This window comes from Pelophylax lessonae, assembly GCF_965119305.1.
Source record: "Pelophylax lessonae genome assembly, chromosome: 1".
In the NCBI taxonomy this organism is placed as follows: Eukaryota; Metazoa; Chordata; class Amphibia; order Anura; family Ranidae; genus Pelophylax; species Pelophylax lessonae.
The window spans coordinates 230,458,796-230,482,921 of NC_138768.1; the positions used below are offsets into that span (position 1 = coordinate 230,458,796).

The 24,126-nt window shown below is 44.2% G+C and overlaps 1 protein-coding gene across 2 annotated transcripts in view; it reads left to right on the forward strand.

Annotated features, from left to right (window-relative positions):
- The window catches only part of BCL7A (BAF chromatin remodeling complex subunit BCL7A), a 55,324-nt gene extending 32,564 nt beyond the window's left edge, over positions 1–22,760 (forward strand). The window contains exons 3-7 of one of the 2 annotated variants that reach the window (XM_082269633.1): positions 8,131–8,193; positions 14,844–14,940; positions 15,469–15,633; positions 18,162–18,280; positions 21,675–22,760. In XM_082269633.1, coding sequence (XP_082125759.1) covers positions 8,131–8,193; positions 14,844–14,940; positions 15,469–15,633; positions 18,162–18,280; positions 21,675–21,749 — 519 coding nt within the window. In that variant the 3' untranslated portion in view covers positions 21,750–22,760. The remainder of the gene's footprint in view (positions 1–8,130; positions 8,194–14,843; positions 14,941–15,468; positions 15,634–18,161; positions 18,281–21,674) is intronic. The other variant, XM_082269634.1, reaches the window with a different exon arrangement.
- Positions 22,761–24,126: the final 1,366 nt, after the last annotated feature.

Here is a 24,126-nt window from a genome sequence, read left to right on the forward strand (position 1 = left end):
ACAAAAGAACACCTTTTGGGATGAATTTTATTTTATTTTTTTCAGCCTGCAAGGTAGATGGAGGGATCCCAATGCTGGGAGATTGCATTCTGACAGTGACACCCACCTCTGTTGGAATACGCTGATTGGCAGCTGAAGCTGGTTGGCTTCAGCTGCTGATGGACAGATAAATTTCCAACGTGTCACTTCGACATAAGTCTTTTAAGCAGTTGACTCGAGCAGTTGGCCCCACACGCTCGTTGAAGTTTGGCTAGTCCAGCAGGGAATTTCAATCAGTGTATGGTCAGCTTTACGTAGTTTAGAGAGAACTTTTTCTCTTTCATTCATTGACTGACACAGCTCCAGAATCTTCATGATCATTGGGTTATGCAGCCCGCAACAGGAGTAGGACACTAGGCAGGAAAAAGCTTTACCACGCCTATGGGGCAGTCTCGGGGAGCATACTCACACTTCCTGCTATAGGTATTCAGTTTTTTTTCTGCATAGTCAGGAATAAGGACCTAGTTCCTTGCTGGGATCTCTGGTCCTAACATTTTTTCCTTTTTTTAAACTGAATCTTTTTCTTTTATTTTCGGTTTCTGCGAGAACTACAATAAACTGGTGGACTGGATATTCTAGATCCTTAAGGTCTTCCCAGTCCGGCCAGCGAGCGCGCGCAGGTCTCAGCTTCGCCGCGACATAGCCCCACTGGACAGGGGGTTGGCCTGCAAGTTAAAGTTCTCGCGAGAACGCATACGCCCTGGTCGCGGCCTGAGTCGCAGAGTTCCTCCTGGCCGACAGCACCCCCATTCCGGTGGAGGGGTGTTTTGCCTGGAGCAGTGCCCACCCGGTTCTACAGTATGGTAAGAAGTTATCCCCCCTCTCCCCCTTGCAGGTTTTGGGGTGGACGTGGGCCCCTCCCTGGGGCAGTGGGACCCCCCCGGGTTCCCTTCCCTCTCCCCAGCCCCTCTAGGGTCACTGTGGGTCTTCCGTACACCCCCCCTTTCTGGAGATTGTGAGCTGGCTTTTGCCATGTGCTCTAAACGGGGGCTTCCTTTTTGCTGCTGACTGGTTCTCCCCCCGGGCGCACACTGGGGGTTACAACAGGGTCCTTTGCCACTCTGGGGGTTAATGACCTGGTCAGGGGGGTTCTAAGGGCTCCTAGCTGTTGTGTTGGGCTGGGGGAGCGGATGAGTTCACATCCGCGGGTCTGAAAATTTAGGCCATGGCTTTGCTGCCTACCGGTCGGATGCTGTGTGGGAGGCCCCAGTGAGGGTGGCTGAAGCGGGGTTGTCTCTGGGCGGTCGGCTCCGGCGGTCTTCGGGCCCAGGCGGCGGGGCGCCCCCAAAAAAATGTATGCCTTGGCTGAGTGGAAGCCTCCGTGGGGGGGGGGGGGGGTTTGGGGCAACCCCTGTTAGTGTCCTGTAGATACCTGCCTTCCCTTGGATGGGATATGTGTGGCTGGTCCTCCACCAAAATTTAGACTGCGGCCTACTAAGCCATGCAGCCAGCTTGGCGCCTTCCTTGGAAGGGGGGGGGGGGCGCTGTGGGGGTGGTCACCTTTTTGATGACAGCATGCCGCCATTATTGCGTAGGGCACTTTCCCTTTTAGAGCTGCGGACCATTTGGGTACCTTGCCCGCGAATCCGCATCATGGTGGGCAGCGCCCTTTTTAAGGGGGCCGTTTATTTTCATGCGGCCTCTATGGAGGAGCTCAGAGGGTGACCCTTTTTTTTTTTTTTTTTTTTTTGCGGGTCCAGTAGGTGGTCAATTCGTGGGCCCTGAGTCGGCCTTCCCTTTGCGGGATCACAGTTGGCACCCCTCACTTGCCTGTTTTGTGTCTATATATGAAAAATAAAAAAAATCTTACGAATGGAGTTTCGGCTGCTGCTGCATCAGAGGTGTCGGTCCTTTTTTAGTACCACAGGTACGGCGGCAAGGGTGTTCCCCCTTCTTCCGCTACTTTATAAGAATGTCCCAAAACAGTGGGGTTGTCCAAAATGCACTCGTCTTGGTTATGCTGTGTCCTTCAAAGGATTGCCTGCTTTCAAGTGGGCAGTCCCATCTATAATGGACTCGCCAGTTTCCAGATTGCTTGGATCTACCTTACGCCTGTTTTTTGAGCCCTCACCTTTTACAGCTCCGGCTGATAGGAGGGTGAAGGCTCTGAGCTGCCATATGTTCATTGTGGCTTGTTCGGCAGTTAGGCCGGTATTTACTTATTACCTTGGTGTCGCAAACTCTAACGAGTGGGCTAAACATTTACGCTGGGACTTGAAGGGGGAGTCCTTTTCCCTGCCTTTGCGGAGCTGGTGGACCGTTTGGTCCAGGGTCTACAGTTTTTTTTACCTGTGATCCCTCCTTTTGCTGTGGCTCCCTTGGTCTTGGGCTGTATGTATCAGCAGCTGCCTTTCGGTGTGTTTTGGCTGAAATGCTGGTCTGCTGACCAGACTTTTTGGAAGGCCTTATCTGATATCCCTTTGTGGGAATTGCCTGTTTGGAGCAGGCAACACATAAGGAGTCTCGTCATAGATGTGGCCCATTCTTCTCGGCTCATAAGACGTTGGTTTTGTCATCTCAGTATCTCAAGACAAATGGCCCTTCTGGGACTCTACCGAAGGTTCCAAGAGGACCTTGTCCAGCTAGCCCTGAGCGGGCTCTCTAGACCTGTGGACGGGCTCCCTCAGCATGGAGAGGCGCCCTCACCCATATCTTGGGGGGGGGGGGGGGGATTTGTCGACCACTGGTCCCTGGATTTGTGGACCTCCCTAGTAAAGGATAAGGGGTCCAAGAAGTCTTTTGTTCTGGCTACAAGATCGGGTTTCGGTCTTATTTTCCCGGAAAAGTTATCCCCCCCCCTCCTGACCTGCTTTGTCCACAGACCACTTACGGGGTCTCTTTGGGCAGTGCAAGACTTGTTACTGCAAGGGGTGATTATCCTGGTTCCGACTTTGGAACAATTTCAGGGGTTTTATTTAACCTGTTTACAGTCCCCAGGGTAGTGGTCAAGGTATGTCCAATCCTGGACCTTTTGAGGCTTTCACCGTTTTTGTGCGGGTACAGAAATTCCAAATGGAATCCATTTGTACGGTAGTGGCGTCCCTATATCAGGGGGATCTTCTCGCTTCTATTGATATCAAGGATGCTTACCTTCATATTATGATATACGCCATTTGCAAGAAGCATTATCAGTTTGTGGCATCAGCCCTTGGCCTCACTTCCGCTTTTCGGGCCTTCATTACACTGTTCTGGTTCCAGCCACCAAGTTGCACTGTCTGGGTCGGTCTCTGGTCTCGACTTCAGCCAGAGTGTCTTGCCCCAAACTTCAGAAATTGCAGGATGCAATTCTGCTGCAGTTGTTTTTCTAGACCTACATGCGCGGGCCTGACAGTTTCTACTTTTTGAGGCGGTTCTGTTGCAGTTCCATTTGAGATCTCTGCAAAGGGATTTCTGTCAAATGGGACAAGGTCCACAGTCTCTAGACAAGAGGATCCCTGCATTGGTGACTTCGTTCTCCGGCACATTTCCTTCCTTTATACTGGACCGTGGTCATCCCGAATGCCAGCCTGTCCAGGTGTGGAGGTGTTCTTGGCACAGATTGTGCTCAGGGGGTCTGGATTGTGGAGGAGTCCAGACTGCCGATCAATGTACTGACTGCAACTTCGGGTGTTCAGACCCTGTCTGGATCTTTGGACTATCGTCTTAGGCAAATCCAATCGGCCAACGCCTCGGCTGTAGCCTGTCAGTCACCAAAGGGGCACAATAAATGTCCTGGCGGCTCGGGAAGTAGCTGGCATTCTAAGGTGGGCAGAACAATTGTTCTAGCCCTTCCTGCTGTACACTCTCCAGCAGGGGAAAATTGGCAGATTATCTCAGTCGACAGGCGTTGACCAGGGGGAAGGGTCACTTTATCCGAAGGTGTTCTTCAGTTGTCTCCTGTGGGGAGTATTCCTGAGGTGGGCCTGTTGGCCTCTCGTCTTACGGTAAGGTACAGAGATACAGTCTCGGGATTCTCTAGCTGACACCACATACGCACTAGAAGCTCCCTGGAGTCAGTATTTTCTGATTAGGCCTTCTCCCAAGCCTCCTGGACAGGATCGAGGCAGAAGGGATCCTGGTCATTCTAGTGGCTCCAGACTGGCCTTGCCGGGCTTAGTACTCTGATCTGGTACGTCTGGTCGACGCTGCTTCTTGGAGACTTCCTCTCGAAGAAGATCTATTGGTCCAGTCCTTCTTTACAGTCTCTGGTTTTAATAGCTTGGCTGTTGAAAGCCAGGTGCTGAAGGATAGGGGGTTGTCTGTCTGTATCGGTGATTCCCAAGCTGTTAAAGGCTAGAAAATCTACCTCCTAGGAAGATTTACCATTGTGCCTGGAAGACGTACATTGCGTGGTGTGAGTCTCTTGGAGGTCATCCCCGTTCCCTTTTTGGTGGCTCAGATTTTGGCATTCCTCTAACAAGGTGTTGAGCAGCACCTGGCCCTGGGTACCATCAAGGAAAAGGTTTTTCGGCCTTGGTGGTCTTTTACCATCTTTTTGGCTACGCATTCTTTGGTTCGCACCTTTATTCAGGGGGTTCGCCAATTGGCTCCCCCAGTACGGTATCCATTGCCTCTGTAGGATCTCAATTTGGTGCTGTCTGTTCTCCAGTAACTGCCTTTCAAAGATATTTGCAAGCTTCCTCTGCTTACATTGTCCCAGAAGGTAGCCTTCTTGGTGGCTATTACTTCTGTATGCAGGGTGTCGGAGCTGGTGTCGTTGTCTTGTCTTTCACCTTACCTGGTGGCTTACAGTAATAAAGTGGTGCTTCGCCCTTGTCAGGCTTTCCTTCCTAAGGCTGTTTCTGGTATCCACCTGAATGAAGACATGTTGCCTTCCCTTTGTCCTAAACCTAAACATCCTAGGGACATTGCATTGCATGTGGGTCGGGCGATCAGGGTGTACTTGGTGGTAACAGAATCATTTTTTTATCCTTACGGATGGACCTCGCAAGGAGTTGGCTGCATCTGCTGTGGCCATTTCCAAATGGATCAGACAGATGGTAGTGCAGGCCTATTCCATCAAGGGTGAGGTCCCTACTTTCCCTGTTAAGGCGCATTATACACTGGGGCTTAGTAACTCCTGGGCCTTCTGCCATCAGGCGTCAGTGATACAGGTTTGCAAGGCGACCACCTTGGTCGTCTGTGCACACTTTCACAAAATTTTATGAACTGGATGTTCTGGCATCTTCGGATGCTGCTTTTGGCTGCAAGGTTTTGCAGCCCGCTGTTTGAGAAGACTAGTCCTCTTTAAGGGTGTATGTTTTTTTTCAGGTGAGCTTACCTGGTTGGCTAGGTTTAGCCTTTTAGGAATTTTTTCTGCTGTTTTTTCCCACCCCCCTCATGTTTAACACTGCTTTGGGACACCCCAATTGTCAAGAAGATACTGGAGCGGTGTCAGTCAATGAATGAAAGCGAGAAAATTGGATTTTTGTCTTACCGTAAAATCCTTTTCTCTGATGTTCATTAATGGACACAGCACCCACCCCTCTATTGAGTTGGGTTATTTGTCTTCTGACACTGCTTGCAACTAAACTGAATGCCTATAGCAGAAAGTGGGAGTATACCCCCTGGGACTGCCCCATAAGCCTGCTAAAGCTTTTTCCTGCCTAGTGTCCTCCTCCTGTTGGGTGCAGCATAACCCAATGGTTAAGAAGTTCATTGATGGACAGCTCAAGAATCATCAGAGAAAAGGATTTTACGGTAAGACAAAAATCCAAATATCTTTTTTTTTTTTTAAACGTAGCACCTTTCTAGCTCTTTCTGCTTTCCTGCCTATACGAGGTGAGGATGACATGGGGCCCCACCCACTACTTCTTGGGATGCCCACATCACATTTCAAGAGACAGTGTTATGCTCGAGGTAGCTTGCAAGATTATGTGCATTTGCAGACTTGACTGCACACTCTATCTATTATTCTGCAACTGGTAGAGACTTGCAGCATGTCTGTTAATCTGCGATGGCTTCCCAAGCATATGAACACGTGTGTGTGCATGCATGGGTGGGAATCCCCACATGTATGTAATTTTACTGTAGGTCTTTGGGACCTGGAAGAGACCTGCAGCACATATTTGCAAGTTAAAAATATATTGTAATCCCGTGAGCTACTATGTTTGAGTAGAGATACTATGCTGAATACACTGATCACTCCCCTTGAAGTAAGTGCAAATTAAAAAAATTAAATACAAAAGTTCAGCGCAAGGTAAAAAATAGACAATCCTCTATTATAGAAACAAAATAATGTCGTATCTGTAGTGCAATAATAATAATAATATCCACATAAATTGTGTCCAAATAACCAATGATAATATTGCAGATATAATATAAAATGAAAACACGAAAATTTTGACAATTTCCAATGAATCCGTGAAGATTATCACTATGAAATTAGTCCAAGATATCCACAATGTGTTTAAATGAATCCGTGGTGTCAATTATCAATCCCAATCACCAGTGATCAATCAAAAAGATATAAATCAACAATCCGTGAAATAAACGGCTTGTCTGGTGTCACCTCCACTCCTATGACCCCCCCCGCCCCCTTAGGGTGGGTGCTCACCTTTTTCAGGGTGACCTTGCAATTAACCTCGGTCAAAATCAGCATTCGCTCCCAACGTGAGAAAGATGGACTAATCCTCCGGTCAATGGACTCCCACTCCGGGGTGATGATCTCAGCAGTTGGCACATATGGGGGAGGAACAACAATCTATGGTGCAAGAACATTTGTATAAAAAGTTACTTTATTAGAGTTTAAAATCACTCGCATGTATCTGGTGCTGAAGCGCACCAGTCTTTAACAGGCAGAAATGCAGTCTTTAGGGGTCCAGACAATCGGTTTGATCAAGTACCGCCACAATCCGCATTGATTGTTGTTTCTCCCCCATATGTGCCAACTGCTCCCCCATATGTGTCAACTGCTGAGATCATCACCCCGGAGGGGGAGTCTGTTGACCGGAGGATTAGTCCATCTTTCTCCTGTTGGGAGTAAATGCTGATTCTGACCGAGTTTAATTGCAAAGTCACACTGAAAAAGGTGAGCACCCACCCCACGGGGGGGGGTGGCCACAGGAGTGGAGGTGACACACCAGACAAGTCGTTTATTTCACGGATTGTTGATTTATATATTTTTGATTGATCACTGGTGATTGGGATTGTTAATTGACACCACTGATTCATTTAAACATATTGTGGATATCTTGGACTCATTTCATAGTGATAATTAATCTTCACAGATTTATTGGAAATTGTTGAAATTTGCACAATTTCATTTTATATTATATCTGCAATATTATTGGTTATTTGGACATAATTTATGTGGATGATATTATTATTGCACTACAGTTGGCACTACAGATACATTATTTTGTTTCTATAATAGATGATTGTCTATTTTTTACCTTGCGCAGCACTTCCATAATTGCGAGTGAAGGATATGTAAAGATGGCAGCTAAGAGGAGCTACAGGAAAAAAGACCCTCTTTAATCCTTCTAATCAGTGATTTGGTCAAACCATGTAAAGATTTTGTTGGGAGTTCATTTGTCTTTTATATTGGTTGTCATTAATAGTATGCAACATGTGGTAGCCTCACAGTAGTAAAAAACAGATTTTACCCAGATTGTGCATTTAATAGTGAAAATTGATTGTTGTAATTGCAGTGGATCTATCCTCATTGTATTTTCTTTGTACTGCACTTGTTGGGTAGGTATATTATGTCTTGGGCAGTCACTTAGGCTTTTCCAGTTATTGTGTTAAACCTTCATTTTACTTGTCTTACTCCAAGGGCTTGCATTGCATGAGGAACAACTGTTGCCAATGATTTGCTGCAATCTAAGTGCCCACCAACTTGCTGCATGAATTGTGGGTCTCAACAAGTCTTAGAATGGTGCAAGCAGCAGATATGTTATAATACCCACAGAAGTGCCATAACCTATGTGTAGCTGCAAGTTATGTTTTTTTTTTTTTTTTCAACTTTTTCCCCAGCTATTTCTTGGGTTTTTTTTTTTTTTTTTGCAGCGCAGTTTAATTTTCTGTTGATGGGGAAATGTGTTGAACTGACTTTCATTTTGCTTAAGTTTACATCAAGTTATTTATTTGTTTACATTTCTTTTCCATCAGATTGAGTTGAAGGTGACAGATGAGAATTCGGGACTTCTGAGGCGACCAAAACCCTGTGGAAAAGTCAGATACTGCCTTTTCTACTATTGTTTGTTCTTTAATGTCACAGGAAGCGGGAATATTATTTACTAACACACTAGCATGCCTATCCAAACTTCTTTCTAACACCTACTGAACTTTGTCTACTTTTAATTGGCTATTAATAGTTTCAGTGCTGATGACTGTTCTTAAATATTCCTAACATGTAAATTGTATCACAGGTTTTCAGTGACATGTTTTTTTTTTTAATTTAGTAGTGAAGAGCAATGATGGCCTCTAATATCTAATCCTGATCAAAACTGGTATTTGGAAACAAGGACTTCTGATTAATTGTGGATTACTGCACATTTCTGTTAAATAGTAAAATGCATATGAAGCGTAACTGCTTCAGAGACGTCTGGTGTGTTATCTGTGCAGTTTAGGAGAAGTTGATCTTCCTTCTAGAGTGAGAAGTGCAGAAATGCTGGACTGTGCCCAAGCACTATAGCAAATGCCAGGAGTACAAATCCTTTTTCTTCATTGTTTACTGATGGACACAAGTGTTTGTCAAGCAATTGTTAAAGCTGAGTTCCACCCAAAAGTAAAGTTTGGCTTATCCATCTCCTGCCCCCCCCCCCTCCGGTGCCACATGTGGCACCTTTTAGGGGGGTACCTGTTTTTGACACGTTCTCATCCCCACTTCCATCGGACCTCATCGCCGCAAGGTCCCCCCTCCTCCCCCGCCAGGGTGCTATTCAGAAAGTACAGGGCGCTTCGCACATGCGCAGTAGGGAATCCGCAAGGCTTCACTGCCGGTTTCCCTTACAGGCTATGGTGGCGGAAGCAGCACCCGAGAACCGATGGAAACATCGGCTGGGGTGCCGACATTGCTGGACTCCAGGACAGGTAAGTGTCCTAATATTAAGTCATCAGCTACAGTATGTGTAGCTGCTGACTTTAAATTTTTCTGGTGGGGGGGGGGGCTGGAGTTCCTGTATAACCGTGCCTCAAAGCATCTTGTTTCAGTTTTTTGCTAGTGGCCAAGGGGGTTGGATATCTTTCCCTGACCGCTGGGAAAAACTCTTGCCTAAATTTTTGCTAGCCTTTTTTTCCTTTTTTTTTTTTTTTCTTCAAAAACTTTTGGTAGAACTGTTAGGATCCCTGCCCTTAAGTTGTAATGGCCTTTTACAAGCCACTAAGGTTTTTTTTCCGTAGGTAGTACAAATAAAGGTAGTATAGTACCCACCATAGGAGTACATGACATCAGTAAACCGAGTTGTACATATGGCTGAACGAATAAAGCCACGTGTGTAGATAAAACTACAACATTTGGTATGCGTAGTAAGCTCAAGACCGGCTAAAGAGATGAGGTGACAGCGCACTGCTGGAGGGCTTTGTTTTAAGGCAAATCTTTTAAAATGTCCTGGTATGGGGTGCATGCTAGCACATTATAACATTGCCTTGCAGCAGAAAAGTGTTTTTTTTTTTTGTTTACTACCACTTTAAGAACCTCAAACTTCATCCACTACAGCATTAGTACCACATAAGCGACCAGAGTCGACGACATCCTTAAGCCACGACTCTTGAAGTCGGAATCACTTTTACTGAAGTGAGGACAGAAACCGCAATAAAAGAGGACAGATCCTAATTCTAAATCTAAGCTGGGCATACAGTTCTCAGCATAAATTAAAGTACTCCCCAACAGATTTGTCAGAAAACCTTTACTTTCCTTTCAGAATCAATGTTTTCTATGGGAAACTATACTACAAAGTACTCCCACAAATGTGGGCCATTGATTGTAACCAAGTTTGTCAATTTGCATACACACACATTATTTTTTTTATTCCTTTCCTTAACTGATGGACACAGCTCCATGTCTTCAGACAATTGGGCTTTATGCTGCTCTCTCTTCAGGAGTAGGACTAGGCGGAAACCTATTTAGTTACGCCCCTGGGGCAGTCAGAGGGTATACCATCACTTCCTACTATAGGACTCCCAGTTTTTTCTGCCTAGTCAGGAGTAAGGACCTGGCTCTCTGCTGGGATCTATGGTCCTGGAATTTTTTCCTTTTTTAATTTTTTTTACTTTTTTTCTTTATTTTGTTCCTGTGTGAACTAAAATCACAAGCCAGACTGGGCAACGCACTAGATATTCTAGATCCTTATGGTCTTCCCATTCTGGCCTGCAAGCGTAACCCAACTATTAGCTCTGCGCTAGGTTGGCCGCGACATAGCCCCACTGGACCGGGGGTTGGCCAGCTAGTGAAACACCCCTCGAGGTCGCAAAGCCCTGGTCATGACAGCAGTCACGATCCGAGTCGCAGCTTACCTCAGGCCGCAGCAGACCCATTCCAAGATAATGTGGTGGACTGCTGGCAGTAGCGCCCGCCTTGCGCTTTGGTATGGTGAATAGTGTCCCCCCTCCTTTCTTACGGAAATGCTGAAGTGGTCGCGGGCCCCCTCCTGTGTCCTTTCTCCACCCTCATGCCTTTTGCCCCTCCTACACAGCGGGGGTTCCTCCTGCGTACGTGCCCTCGCCTGTCCCCTTCCCCCCCCCTGGCCCCTTTTAGGGGGCATGGGTGCATTTGGGTGGGGGGAGGGGGCTTGTCTGGTGCTGGGCTGGAGAGTAGTGGGTGGGTGCCGCTGTTGCCCCCCCCCCTTTGGGGGTGTCTGTACCTGTGTGCTGCGGGGGGGGGATGGGTTTCCCTGGGGTCCAGGGTCCCGTGCAGCGCCGCGTGGTGCTGCCATTTTGCCCTGGATTCTGTATTAGCTTCACGGCCATGTTTGTGTAGTCCAGCGGCCATGTTTTTTGTTTCCCCATAGAGATTAATGGCGGCCATTTTCTGGTAGTCTGTGTGCGGTGCTGTACTGCAGGGGCCTCTATAGTCAGTGCTTCCTCTTCCCATCGCAGTGTGGCAGACTGTTTTGGCACTCTCCAGCTCAAGTCTCTGAGTGTACATGATCCTTCCTCTGCTTTATTCTGCGGCGTGGGTACGCTGATTCTTGTGGTGCCCCATCGGGGGGGGGGGGTGGAGTCCCCGTTTTTTTGCAGGAAAAAAACAAAACTTTTTTTTATTCTAGTTTGTGCACGGGGCAGCCCTGATTAATCCTTTAATGACCATGGAGCCTCTGGAGCGCGTATCGCCACCTGATCCACTCCTGTAAGCTGCAAGACCCTCTGGGTCTCAGTCTGCCCTGGCAGCCCTGCAGTCACTAGTATCCAATGTAGATATGGCCCTGCAAAGGAGGCCCTAGCAAGAAGCCCCCCATCCCCGCGCCTTCACCTGTATCCTCTGCTTCCTCAGATTCTGAGGTGGATCTGGCCACCGCAGAAGAAAATCAGCCCACTTGGTCTGTGTCCACGCATGCTGAATGCTCCAATAGTGAGGATAAGTCCTCCCCCCCCCCCCCCCTCTGCAGCCATGCATGTTAAAGCACTGGTGGAGGCCCTAATTGTGTCAGTGTTGGAAACTTTAAAGTTGGAGGAGCTGATGCTGAGTCTGCGATGCCGGTGCAGTTTGGCACCAGCAAATCTTTCACGGTGACGAAGGTGTTTCCCTTTCCTGCCTATTTTTGACACGATTGTCAATAGTCAGTGGGGTTCCCCGAAACGCATGGTTGGAATACCTAAGCGTTTCGCTAGGAGATATCCCTTTGAGGAGACTCTTCTGAAGAAACGACTGGTACCACCGTCGATGGACCCAGGTTTCCAGGCTAAATAAGGCCACACTTCTGTTATCAGGCGTCAGTGGTTCAGGTGTGCAAGGCGGCTTTGTGGTAGACTGTACACACATTCACAAAGTTTTATAAGATGGATGTTTTTTCCATCTTTGGATGCGGCATTTGGCCGCAAAGTTTTGCAGGCTGCGGTTGCAGAGGCTTCTGCTTCTTGAGGGTGTAATTTTTTCCTGGTGGTGAGCTCCTGTTACTAGTTGAGCTCCTGTTACTAGTTGAGTTCCGTTTTTTTCCTGGTTGCCTATGTTTAGCTTTGTTGGGAATTCTGTGTATTGCTGTTCCCCCCCCCCCCCCCCCAACCCTTATTTTGACACTGCTTTGGGACATCCCAAAGGTCTGAAGACATGGAGCTGTCTGTCGGTGAACGAAGGAGAAAACTGTTTTTCGTCTTAAAGTCACATTTTTTTCTCTGAGGTTCACCAACTGACACAGCACCCACCCCTTTTTTGGGTTGTGTTCTATGTTGTTCTTACATTGCTGGTTACAAACTGAAGTCCTATAGCAGGTAGTGAATACCCTCTGGGACTGCCCCAGGGGCGTAACCAAAAAGGTTTCTGCCTAGTCCTACTCCTGTAGAAAGAGCAGCATAAAGCCCAGTGGTCTGAAGAATTGGAGCTGTGTCCGTCAGTGAATCTCAGAGAAAAGGATTTTAAGGTAAGACAAAAATCCATTTTTTTCTAACAAATTAATTGAAGACCATGTTGCAAAAATGAATACAACCCAATGAAATTCTTAAAAAAAAAATAATGACCAATAAATTGTTCAATGGACATAAATGAATCCAATTTTTGTTTGTTCACATATACCTAGTGCAAACAGCATGGATGAAAAACACCTTAACCTTCCAATTTATTCGTTCAACAGAAAATTCCCAAACTTGTTCTTTGTTTTTCTGGCTCAAAAACTTCACAACCAATTTGTGCCCAATAACTGGCTGAAAAACGAACAAACTGTCAAAATGACTGATTTTTCATATAGTGTATGGCCAGCATAAGGAGCAAAGTTAAATTATAGACAACAAAATCCTAACTACCAGAATTCAACTACAAGTGAGTCTAATTATTCATTTAAACAGGTGTCCAGCAGACAATTGTTTATAAAAGGGTGTTACTTAAAACTCCTTTCCATTGCATGCTGTCAACAATGGCACCACATGGAAGAAAAATGTTACAAGGCCTGAGAAAATAATTCCTTTACACAAAGGTGAAGGCTACAAGAAGATCAGCGACGCTTTACTTACCAGACAGAATACTGTAGGAAAATTGATACAAAAATTTAACAAAGATGGAACTGCAACCATCTCACAGAGACGTCCATGGAAGTTAACACCTCGAAAGGAGCGTCTTGTGATGAGAAGGGTTGAAGAAAGTCTGCATGCAAGTTCACTGCAGTTAGCTAAAGAAGTAGAAAGCCAAACTGGGGGGATTGTTTCCCTTGACTCAATTTGGCATACACTGCAGAGGAATAGCATGCATGGGTGTCGTCCACGAAAGAAGCCTCTTCTAAATCCCATGCACAAAAAAGCCTGCCTGGAATTTGCCTGGACCCATGCTAAAAAAGACTGCTGGGACTTTGTACACTGCAGTGATGGGACCAAGATAATTGTTTTTTTTGAATGGATGGCTTCAAATCTGTATGGTGTCACGAAGGTGAGGAGTACAAAGAAAAATGCGTGGTGGCAGTATCCTGGGGAGCTGCATGAGTGCTGCTGGTGTTGGGGAGCTGCATTTAATTGATGGTATCACAAATTCACAGATGTACTGTTCTATATTGAAAGAGAAGATGATACCATCGCTCTGTGCCCTTGGTCCCCCTATGGGGGAATCGGATGGGAAGGGATCGTCAGTCCGTTCTCATCCGATCCGTTGGATGGATGCAAAATAGGGTTTCCATTCATCCAGATTTGACGGATCGGATGTCAGCGGACATGTCTCCGCTGACATCGGATGCCCCATAGAGATGCATGGGGTGACCGTTCAGATCCGCCAAAAAAAAACTGACAGGTCTGCCTGTGTGAAAGGGGCCTTAAGAGGTTGTTCTTGAAGAATGGAAAAAGAAAGATGCTGCAATATGTCGCCAACTTGTTCATTCCATGCTTGGACTTGGTGTTTTCCTTACAAATCATAGAGGTCCTACAAAATACTAGACGTAGTAGTTTTTGTTGTGGGGTGTATTCATTTTTGCATCAAATAATTTGATTAAAACTGAAGATTTTGTAATCCTAAAGTATATTAGCCTTACTTTCATGTAATGAGCTAAACAAATGTTCTATAAAACTCAGTTTCAGGCCTAGTCACTACTGCTCACCTGCGGCATCACAGGAATGAGCCTTTTTCACTGATTCAAACTCTCTCACATGGCTCTTTCTCTACCCTGATGCAGTAGCTCTGAGCCCAGTGTTTGAAAGCTCACTCCAGTGATGGAGGTAAGCAGTAACAGCTGTGCCTCTCTTAGCAACGGCATAGAGGTATTCAGTCAGGCTATGGGAGGTACGTAAATGGCTTACACCGAATAGCAAGGGCGTTATTCAACTTTAATCAGTGCTGGGCAGTTGTTTTTTATCTAGACGTCCTTTATCTGCATAGGTAGTTTTTTGTAAAGGCAAACTAACCCTGAAGCAAGAAAAAAATATCCAAGGCTGCAGTTAGAAATGAGTAAAGTTTTTTTAAGGGTTGGGTAAAAAAAATTAAAGTACTAGTATTTTAAATACGCCGTAGCCAAGAATCGATGCTCTACGCTGATCCAGTTTTGTGTACCATTTAACAGCGCAGAGCTGTTACTGACACACTGCAGTTTTCTTTCTAGTGTCTCTTAACCTGTCTGATTTCCTTCCATCTTCCCTCTAACAGATCTATCCGTTTTTCATTGTGATCTATGTTGTGGATACTGGATATTTCTCTGTGTGAACATTTCAATGGTCAGGTAATTTTTTTTTTTTTTTCTTTTTTTTTTTTTTTGTAGAAGACCAAAAACAAGAAAAAAACAAAGGATGAGAAATGTGGCTCTGAACTGACCACTCCAGAAAACAGCTCCTCTCCTGGCATGATGGATATGCATGGTAAGTAAAGAAAGTGTCACAGAAGCACATTATATATTGTCTCATCTTTTACCTTTTTCCAAAGAAGCTGTATTACTACATAAATGCTCCAACTATTATTTACCAAAAATTGTGTGTGCTGATGCTAAAATGGTTAAACTGCTGCTTTTGCTAGGACACACAAGTTAACTTTCCATTGTTCTGAAATCCAAAAGTGCTGTAGTTTGCAGAAAAGCATGGTAATTTAGGGAGTAATGTGGGGGGTGGGTGTTGGGAGACACATGGCATTGAATGTGACAGCTTTATTACTGTTGTAGTGTTCTGTGGACAGTCCGTGATACAATCTCTGAGCTCTGTCCTGCCCCACTCATTGTCTTAGCAACTAATTGCACTCTGGAAGTTGGGCTGAGCGTAGTCTGAGTATGGCACCTCTAGGATTCTTGTAATGGAAACAAGCTGTCCGATTCCTCTTTAACTCCTCTTTCAGTATAAAGGGCTGTGGCCAGAATCTGTGTCCTACCAGATAGTTAACAGTTTCTTTCCTTTCAGATGACAATAGCAACCAGAGCTCTATAGCAGATGCCTCACCTGTGAAGCAGGAGAACAGCAGCAATTGCAGCCCTGCCCCAGAAAACCTTAAGATTCAGGAAGACAGCACAGAGTTGAAGTCTGAGGAGGCTCATTCTAATGCCAGTGAACACCAGGATTCTGAAGGTGATACTTAGTAAAATCCTATGTTGCCCCAATGCTATTACTGACCTCTAGATTTTGGTTGAAAAACCTGATTGTTGTGCATTTCTTTAATTTTAATACATTGCTAGAGATAACATTTGTGTGTAAAATATTCACTCCTATGCAGAGTCTTAATTTTAGGGTGTTATTGTAACTTTGCTATGCCTTCTAATACTGTGTGAACCCCCACTGTAGACACAGTGGAAAGAAATGTCTTCTATAGTAATCTAAATTTGCACACTGCTTCTAATCTCGCATACAAAACTTAATTGGAAAAAAGGCAGCGCCTATATCTGTCCCTCTCCTCTGACCTGTTTTGCAACCTACTAGGGTTTCATCCACATTTATTGAAAACATGTTTGAAAAGGTCTATAATATCTGGATGCAATTGCAGATTTCTGCAGTCCTAAAGCTCTTTCATCGTGGTAATTGCATAAAATATACCTCTTCTCTGCATTGTTTACTCCAAGGCAGCCCATTGATGTCAGGTTTTTTTTTTGTTTTGTTCAATCAGTGGGTTGAATTAAAAAAACCAATGACCCAATTCCTCCATCCACATACGTGAGGTGGACGGCGGGGGATCCTCCCCACTGTATCTTTGTATCTTGACAATTGGGAGACTACATTGCATCCCACGATGAGAATACACTAATACGTAGCCTGCAGAGCTGATCAAGCAGAACATTTCCAACAGGCTGGTTGAACAGAAGTAGATTGGTTGAATGACTTCTGTTCAACAACAGTGCCCCATATATGGATCACATTTCAGTTTGTATTACTGAACTGGCCAAATTTCAATCCATGTATGGCAAGCTTTAATACAACTGTATTTAAAATCCCGAGCTGAAAGATTTTGGCAATTTCAGCACAGCTGTAGTACTTCTAACAGCTAGAGATGTATGCATAGGTTTACCAAAGATTGGCATGATTGTGAGGTTGTTTTCCCCATTGATTTGGGGATGTGACAAAACTAGGTTTTGAGAATCCAGCTTTTGGTCATTAGCAATACATAAATTGGGTGATGTATAGCACTATCTTTGTCATGCAGTTTTTGTTGTAAACACCTGGGCTCCCACCTAATTTGTCTCACATAGCCACTGAACTAGGCTTGCTCTTCCTTAACTACTTGACTTCCTTCCTAAGCCTTGTACTGCCTAACTATATCTGTGACACCCCCAAATATCTCTAAAAGATGTCTGTTCAGCACCGTATACCTTTTAGCATTTCTAGTCTACCCTAATGTATAATCTTTTTTTTTTTTTTTTTTCCCCCAGGACAGATAGGGAGGGATTTCATTTTATCTTGTGGAGATGTTAAGTGCATTATTTATTCCAAAATATTAACATTCTGCTGATTTTAAAATATCACTTAAAGTGGAGTTCCACCCTCAAAATGTACTTTTCCCCGTCCTCTTGCTTTTTTCCACTTGAAAAACAATTGGCTAATTACAATTTATTTATTTTTTTTTTTTCATTCACTTACCTTGTTTTTAAAGAGAATATACTTACCTTCCTTCCTCTTCCTCCCTCTGCGGACACGGCCGCCGACGTCACTTCCTGCTTGCATTGACTCCTGGGAGATGAACATCATCGATCCCAGGAGTCAATGCGCCTGCACCGGCCCTGCTCGTCACTTCCGGTGCAGGCGCGTTATTCCCTGCTGAACAGCTTCTGGGCATGCCCAGAAGCTGTGCAGGGATGACGCGCCTGCACTGGAAGTGACAAGCAGGGCCGGTACAGGGCATTCTGGGACTCCGACGTCACCGAAGAGGATGCTCCGGCTTCAGCTGCGCACACCTGAGATGGCAGCGCTGGACAAGACATTTTCAAGGTAAGTATTTCTTCTAAATGGTCAGTGAAACAGGGAACAGTTCAGAGGCTATCGTTGCTTCAATGCACTAGCCCTGACTGTCCCGGGGGTATTTTATCTAAAAAAAAAATTTCAAGGTGGAATTCCGCTTTAAGGAAATCTTTATTTTGACACTTCATTGAGACTCATCGTTGGCACACCATTAAGGTAAATTGATAGTAAAGTCAGATTTTTGGGTTATACCTAATATATCTTTAAACCTGCACAATTTAAAAGATATTTGCTTTAGTTGCGGGGCAGGGATGTCACTGCCACATGCACACTGCTCTTTCATTGGATGGCATGCCGTCCATTGAACGGGGCTCAGGAGTGAGCATGCACGAGTGTTTGCTATGGGGGCACTCAGCAGGGGGTAGGAGCACAGAGTACCAACGAGGGACCTAAGAAGAGGAAGATCAGGTAAGTATAACATGTTATTTATTTGATTTGTATTCTGTAATCTCCTGTTTTATTTAGTAATATAAAGTGACTCACTGCAGCCGGAATTCGCTTTTCATCGTTTAAAGCAGTAAAGAATAAAATCAAGCTTGCTGATTGATATAAATAACAGCAGTATGCTTTTTTTTAGGTTTAGCTAGTCTTAAAAAGTGATGGAATTTAGTATTCTCTTATTAATGGTTTATGTCGATGCCTTTTTTCAGTTACTTCGGGTCAAAATTCACAGTCGTCTGAGGAAAGTTCACTAATCAATTCAGAGAAAACTGAGCTACAGTCTTGTGTTGATAAAGATGCCTCTGCAGAAAACACAAAAAATTCTCAGGTAATGGATAGAGCAGCTCTATACTGTGCATCTTGCAAAGGAAAAATACTAAGGGGACGTCTTTATTCTGGTCATCACTAATGCTGGCCATACAAATGAAAATCTTCATATAAAATTGAATTTTATATTTGATGACTGACTGAACAAAGGTTTCTCAAATATCTAACATTCGATTTTATAATGAATATACACTGCTCAAAAAAATTAAAGGAACACGTTGAAAATGCATCAGACCTCAATGGGAAAAAATTATCATGCTGGATATCTATACTGATATGGACTGGGTAATGTGTTAGGAAGGAAAGGATGCCACATTGTTTGATGAAAATGATCAGCATACAGCAGGCTGAACTCAGACACCCTCAAACATCAAAGTGAAAAAATAATGCAGCAGGTTTAGTCCGTTTTGCTGAAATTTCATTGTAACAACTCAAAATGGTACTCAGTAGTTTGTGTGGCCCCCACATGCTTGTTTGCATGCTTGACAACATCGGGGCATGCTCCTAATGAGCCGACAGATGATGTCTCGGGGTATTTCCTCCCAAACCTGGACCAGCGCATCACTGAGCTCCAGGAACAGACTGAGGTACAACCTGGCGGCGTCAGATGGACCGAAACCTAATGTCCCAGAGGTGTTCTGTTGGTCAGGTCAAGCTAGTGATGGGGGCCATTCAATGGTATCAATTCCTTAATTCTCCAGGAAATGGCTGCATACTCTCACCACATAAGGTCGGGCATTGTCGTGCACCTGGAGGAACCCAGGACCCCCACTGCACCAGTGTAGGGTTTGAGAAGGAGTTTTAAGTATGTCATTGTGCCATTGTCTAGCCTGTAGAAGTCTGGGCGTTCCTCCATGGATATGCCTCCCCAGACCATCACCGACCCACCACCCAACTGGTCATGCTAAATGATGTTACAGGCAGCATAACATTCTCCACGGCTTCTCCAGACCCTTTCATGTCTGTCACATGTGCTCAGGGTGAACCTGCTCTCATCTATGAAAAGAACAGGCCAGTGGCAGACCTGCCAATTCTGGTGCTTAAAAGTAAATGCCAAAATTGAGCTCCACGGGGCCGGGCAGTGAGCACCGAGCCCAGTAGAGGACGTCGGGCCCTCGGGCCACCCTCACAAAGTCTGTTTTTGCTTGGTTGGTCAGAGACATTCACACCAGTTGCCTTGCCTGCCCCGTCCAGCTCTCTTAGAGTAACTGCCTGTCTCCTGGAATCTCCTCCATGCTCTTGAGACTGTGCTGGGAGACACAGCAAACCTTCTGGCAATGGCACGTATTGATGTGCCATCCTGGATGAGTTGGACTGCCTGTGCAACCTCTATAGGGTCCAGGTATCGCCTCATGTTACCAGTACTGACACTGACCCTAGCCAAATGCAAACTAGTCAAAAACAGAAATCAGAAAAAATGAGTAGGGGAAACATTTTCAGTGGCTTCCACCTTTTAAAACCATTCCTGTTTTGGGGATCGTCTCATTGTTGCCCATCTAGTGCACATGTTAATTTCATTAACACCAAAGCATCTGAAACTGATTCACAGCCCCCTCCGCTACTTAACTGGATCTATATCCCAAGAGTTTATTTGACTTGATGCTATACTCTGATTAAAAAGTGTTCCTTTAATCTTTTTTAGCAGTGAAAACCTCATACACTGACATTCATTCGTTCTGGAAAAAAAATTCCATCTTGTTGTTTTCAATTCTCTTCACTTTGTTTGAAAATGATTGTCCATTTGACTCCACTAAGATTAGAAAATTGAATCCATTTTCTTAAAACAAAAGTTTTCTAATGAAAACCTATTTGTCTATGGCCTACATAAGAAATACAAATCCCAACCAAATTGGGTAAATATTAAATACTGCTCTTCCAGTCAGCAGATGAAACACCAAGCTCCTTTTTTATGATTACCTTTCTGGTCTTACCTGTGTTGATAAAATATTGATCGCGAAAGCTGAATGTAAAAAGCACAGAATTCCCCAATTTTGTGTGCAACAAAACTTAATTCAAACTGAACCGTTTGAAGTTAGCTTGCAATTTTTAAACCAGAGAAGGGATATGGGAAAGGGTTGGGAAGAGGGGTCCGGAGGATGAGTGTCTGTGAATAGGAGACTGCAGGTAGCGATACACCGATATGGTTTTTTCAGAGCCGATACCGATATTTTGGTCACAGCGTATCGGTCGATATGGGCCGATATTTTGTACATTTTAAGGTTTTGAAAAATAAAGAAAAATTTTGACACAAATCTGGTACTGAACATGTTACTTTTTGTTTAATGCTTAATGGCTGGCTTGCTGGCACCCTGTGGTGGGTGGCTGGCACCCTGTGGTGGGTGGCTGACGGGCTGGCTGGCACCCTGTGGTGGGTGGCTGGCTGGCACCCTGTGGTGGGTGGCTGGCTGGCACCCTGTGGTGGGTGGCTGGCTGGCACCCTGTGGTGGGCGGCTGGCTTGGCACAGGGCCTGTGGGCGGCTGGCTTGGCACAGGGCCTGTGGGCGGCTGGCTTGGCACAGGGCCTGTGGGCGGCTGGCTGGCACAGGGCCTGTGGGCGGCTGGCTGGCACAGGGCCTGTGGGTGGCTCGCTGGTACAGGGCCTGTGGGTGGCTCGCTGGTACAGGGCCGCTGTGGGTGGGTGTATGGCTGTGATACACTCCCACGGGAGACTGTCCAAGGCGAGGGAGGCTGCCTAAGAAGGCAGAATGACGTCACAAAAATATCAGCCAGTTCCTGGGCCGATAACCGATATATCGGGGAAAGTGCATATCGGCCCTGGATATATCGGCCTTGCCGATAATTGGTCTATCCCTAATTGCCGGTCCAAGCAGTAGAGAAAGGGTACTCATGTAAGCGTTAACCTTTTTATTTAAGCTCTTTATTTTTCTTTCTATTTTTTTTAAATCCGTGGCTTTTGTTGAAATATTCCCTGTTGTTCCTGCCATTAAGGTCCTTTGGTAAGGCACAGTTATGGGGTGTTAACGATCTCCCAGTTTTGGCCCTCAATTGTCACTTCTGTCCCTGACTGAGACTACAAGTGGCTGTGCTAGCACACATAGCTCACTGTTGTCACTAATAAGAAGCTGTTTCAGAGCAATGATGTGCAGCTGATGTTGAAGTGAGTGTATGTACACAGGAAGTGATTGGAAGAAACTGAGGGAATGGGCAGCATTGAGTTACATAAATAGATGAAACAAATGAAATTCTTATTTATGGAGAAAAACCTAATTATTTGATGCACAGGTCTGTGTTAAACAAATTGTCATCCAGTTTGGGTTTAGTTCAACTTGAGCTCCACAATTTTTTAGTGCTAATGTAGTATGTGTCTTGTCGTTTTCACCCGTGTAGATGCAGGCCATTGTGTAATTGTGATCACTTTTTCCCTTGTGATTTAGGATTCTGATGATGGTGCCCCTCCAAGCAAAAAGGCGAAATCTGACAGTTCGGCACAAAACACCGAAGCAGTCTAGACTGTCAAGCTAACCTTCTTTCTTTTATTATTTGGGGTCGGTTTACTGTAAGGTACATTGGTTACTACAACTATAGGACAGCCTTACTGACATCTTTGTCTCTTTAATGAGAATAGAACTCTTTTTATCTTCTCAACCTACAAAGCAAAAATCCAACAATGCCTGGACAGGAGGCCAGGACTTGAGGAAATGGGAAACTTTCTGTGACAACTCAAAATACCAATGACAGTCTTTTGAAGTGGTTGTTGTAAACACTCAGGAGGGTCTACGCACTGTTTTCTGTAGTCATTTTTACATTTGTGTTGCTGCTGTATATATGTTTTCCATTTTGCTATTTAACATGTAAGATATTTAAAGATGGTACCTGTTCAGTTTTAAGCCTCCATGTGAATTTCCATAATTCTGGTTTTGTTACTGTGCCTTTTGGTCTAGGGATTTTTATTTTAATATAAAGTTTCACATACAGTGGATAAATATGTTAAATATTTGTAGCAATTTAAAAATCATTTTAAGCCATTTTCACAAGTGGACTGAGCTGATTACTTTATCTAAGAGTATTTGAATGCCTTTTATCATGCACCATTTATCAGCATCAATGCATTCCACAGTCTGACGGCATCTGCTAGTTTGTTTTAACTGCTAATACATTATAATGTTCTTCAATCCATGTAACAACTTCCCTCTGTTCCAGGCAGCTAACGCATTCATTTTGTTTTACTACAGAATCAGTGGTTCATCCATATTTGTAGATTACTCTAAAAATAACTGTTTTATGATCAATGGTTTAGTCAAAGGAGTATTTTATTTTACTTTGCCAACTGCTACATATATTTTTTTTTTGTTATTTGATTAAAAAAATCAGTATAAATAGATTTTATATTTTGTCATTCTAGTTGGATGCGTGGGTTGCTCCTACAAAGACAGCACAGCTTAAGGCAGTATAATAGTTATATGCTATTTCTTTGTGCATTTTAGGCTGTGTGCCCGTGTGGTGGTTTTTTTTTTTTTTTTTTTTTTTGTTCCCAAGCAGGACATGTTTCTTCTTTTTTAATTTGTATTTTCAGCAAATCGGTTTTAAGCTAACACTACAGTTTTCATCCCAGTGATGTCATTTTAGACCTTCGTTTGCCAACTGACCCATACATGGGGTACTCATAGATTTTGCATCTTATAGTTATCCTCTTTGATACTGAACAGGCAAAAAGACCATAACTGTACTTGCCAATGTGTACAAACTGCTGGGATATTCATGTTTCCAAAACTGATTATTTGTTTACCCAATATTAAAGTCAGGGTTGTGGTAGGCTGCCCCATCAACCTATGAGTATATCTGCTAATACACAGGGTACACAGCCTAATGTGATTTCATTTCATATCAAGCTGCACTATTTTTTGATTTAAAAGCACTAATGGTTATCTAGTAGTATTTTAATTTGAAAGACTTTTTACAGTAAAAATGTATTGGTACTAAATTTTCAATTAGACAAAGTCTGTAATTTTACACATTTGCTCATAAAATTGGCATTTAAGCCCAAACATGATGGCACCCTATTTAAGTGCAAATGCTGCAAAATAGAATGATGCTGTCTTTTGTGAAAGCTGACCCCCCCCCCCCGCCCGCATAATTTTATATAACCTAACCCACCCTCCCCCCATCACAGATGCATGCTTATTGGAGTTGCACTGAAATTTTGCCGCAATTTTACTGTGTTTGAGGTGTGTTTTTCTTAGTTCATGTGACTCAAAAAAACGCATAAAAAGGGGTGCATTATTTGGTTTCAGTACATTACAATGGTGGAGGAGCTTTTTTGGTGCGGTTTTTTTTAACTGCCCAAAAATGCAGCAAGCATTAATAAATCCTCAATGGAAGCAAAACACACCAGTGTGAAGACTCAAGAATTTAAAGAGATACATTTTTCTTAAGCTTTTCTTGCACTAAAGGTGCCGACAAATTCATATTCATGTAAATGTATGATTATTAAAAAGACGAGTATAATAACTATATATAAAAATTATATATTTTTAAACTGTCATTTTTGGTTTCGGCCAAGTGCATCCTAAATTTTAAGTTTCAGCACCAAAATTTCTATTCATAGCATCTCTAATGCTTACCTTGATGTTTTACATCCAGCACAGCAGGTTTTCACTGTACCAACTGCACCTGTAAGTTGCAGCTCAGTAAGACTTTTAAGGAATCCTATTTGATGGCCTCTGGCATCGGTGGAGCCCAATATGGGGCACAAATGTGCAGGTTCCTCCAGGACAGTGGGGACTTGATATGGTGGATGAAAAGAGAAGGGACTACCACTGTCAGACTTAAGTCACATATGCATCTCTGGAGGGGAGAGTGGATAAGGTCGAGAAGGGGGCAAAAAGA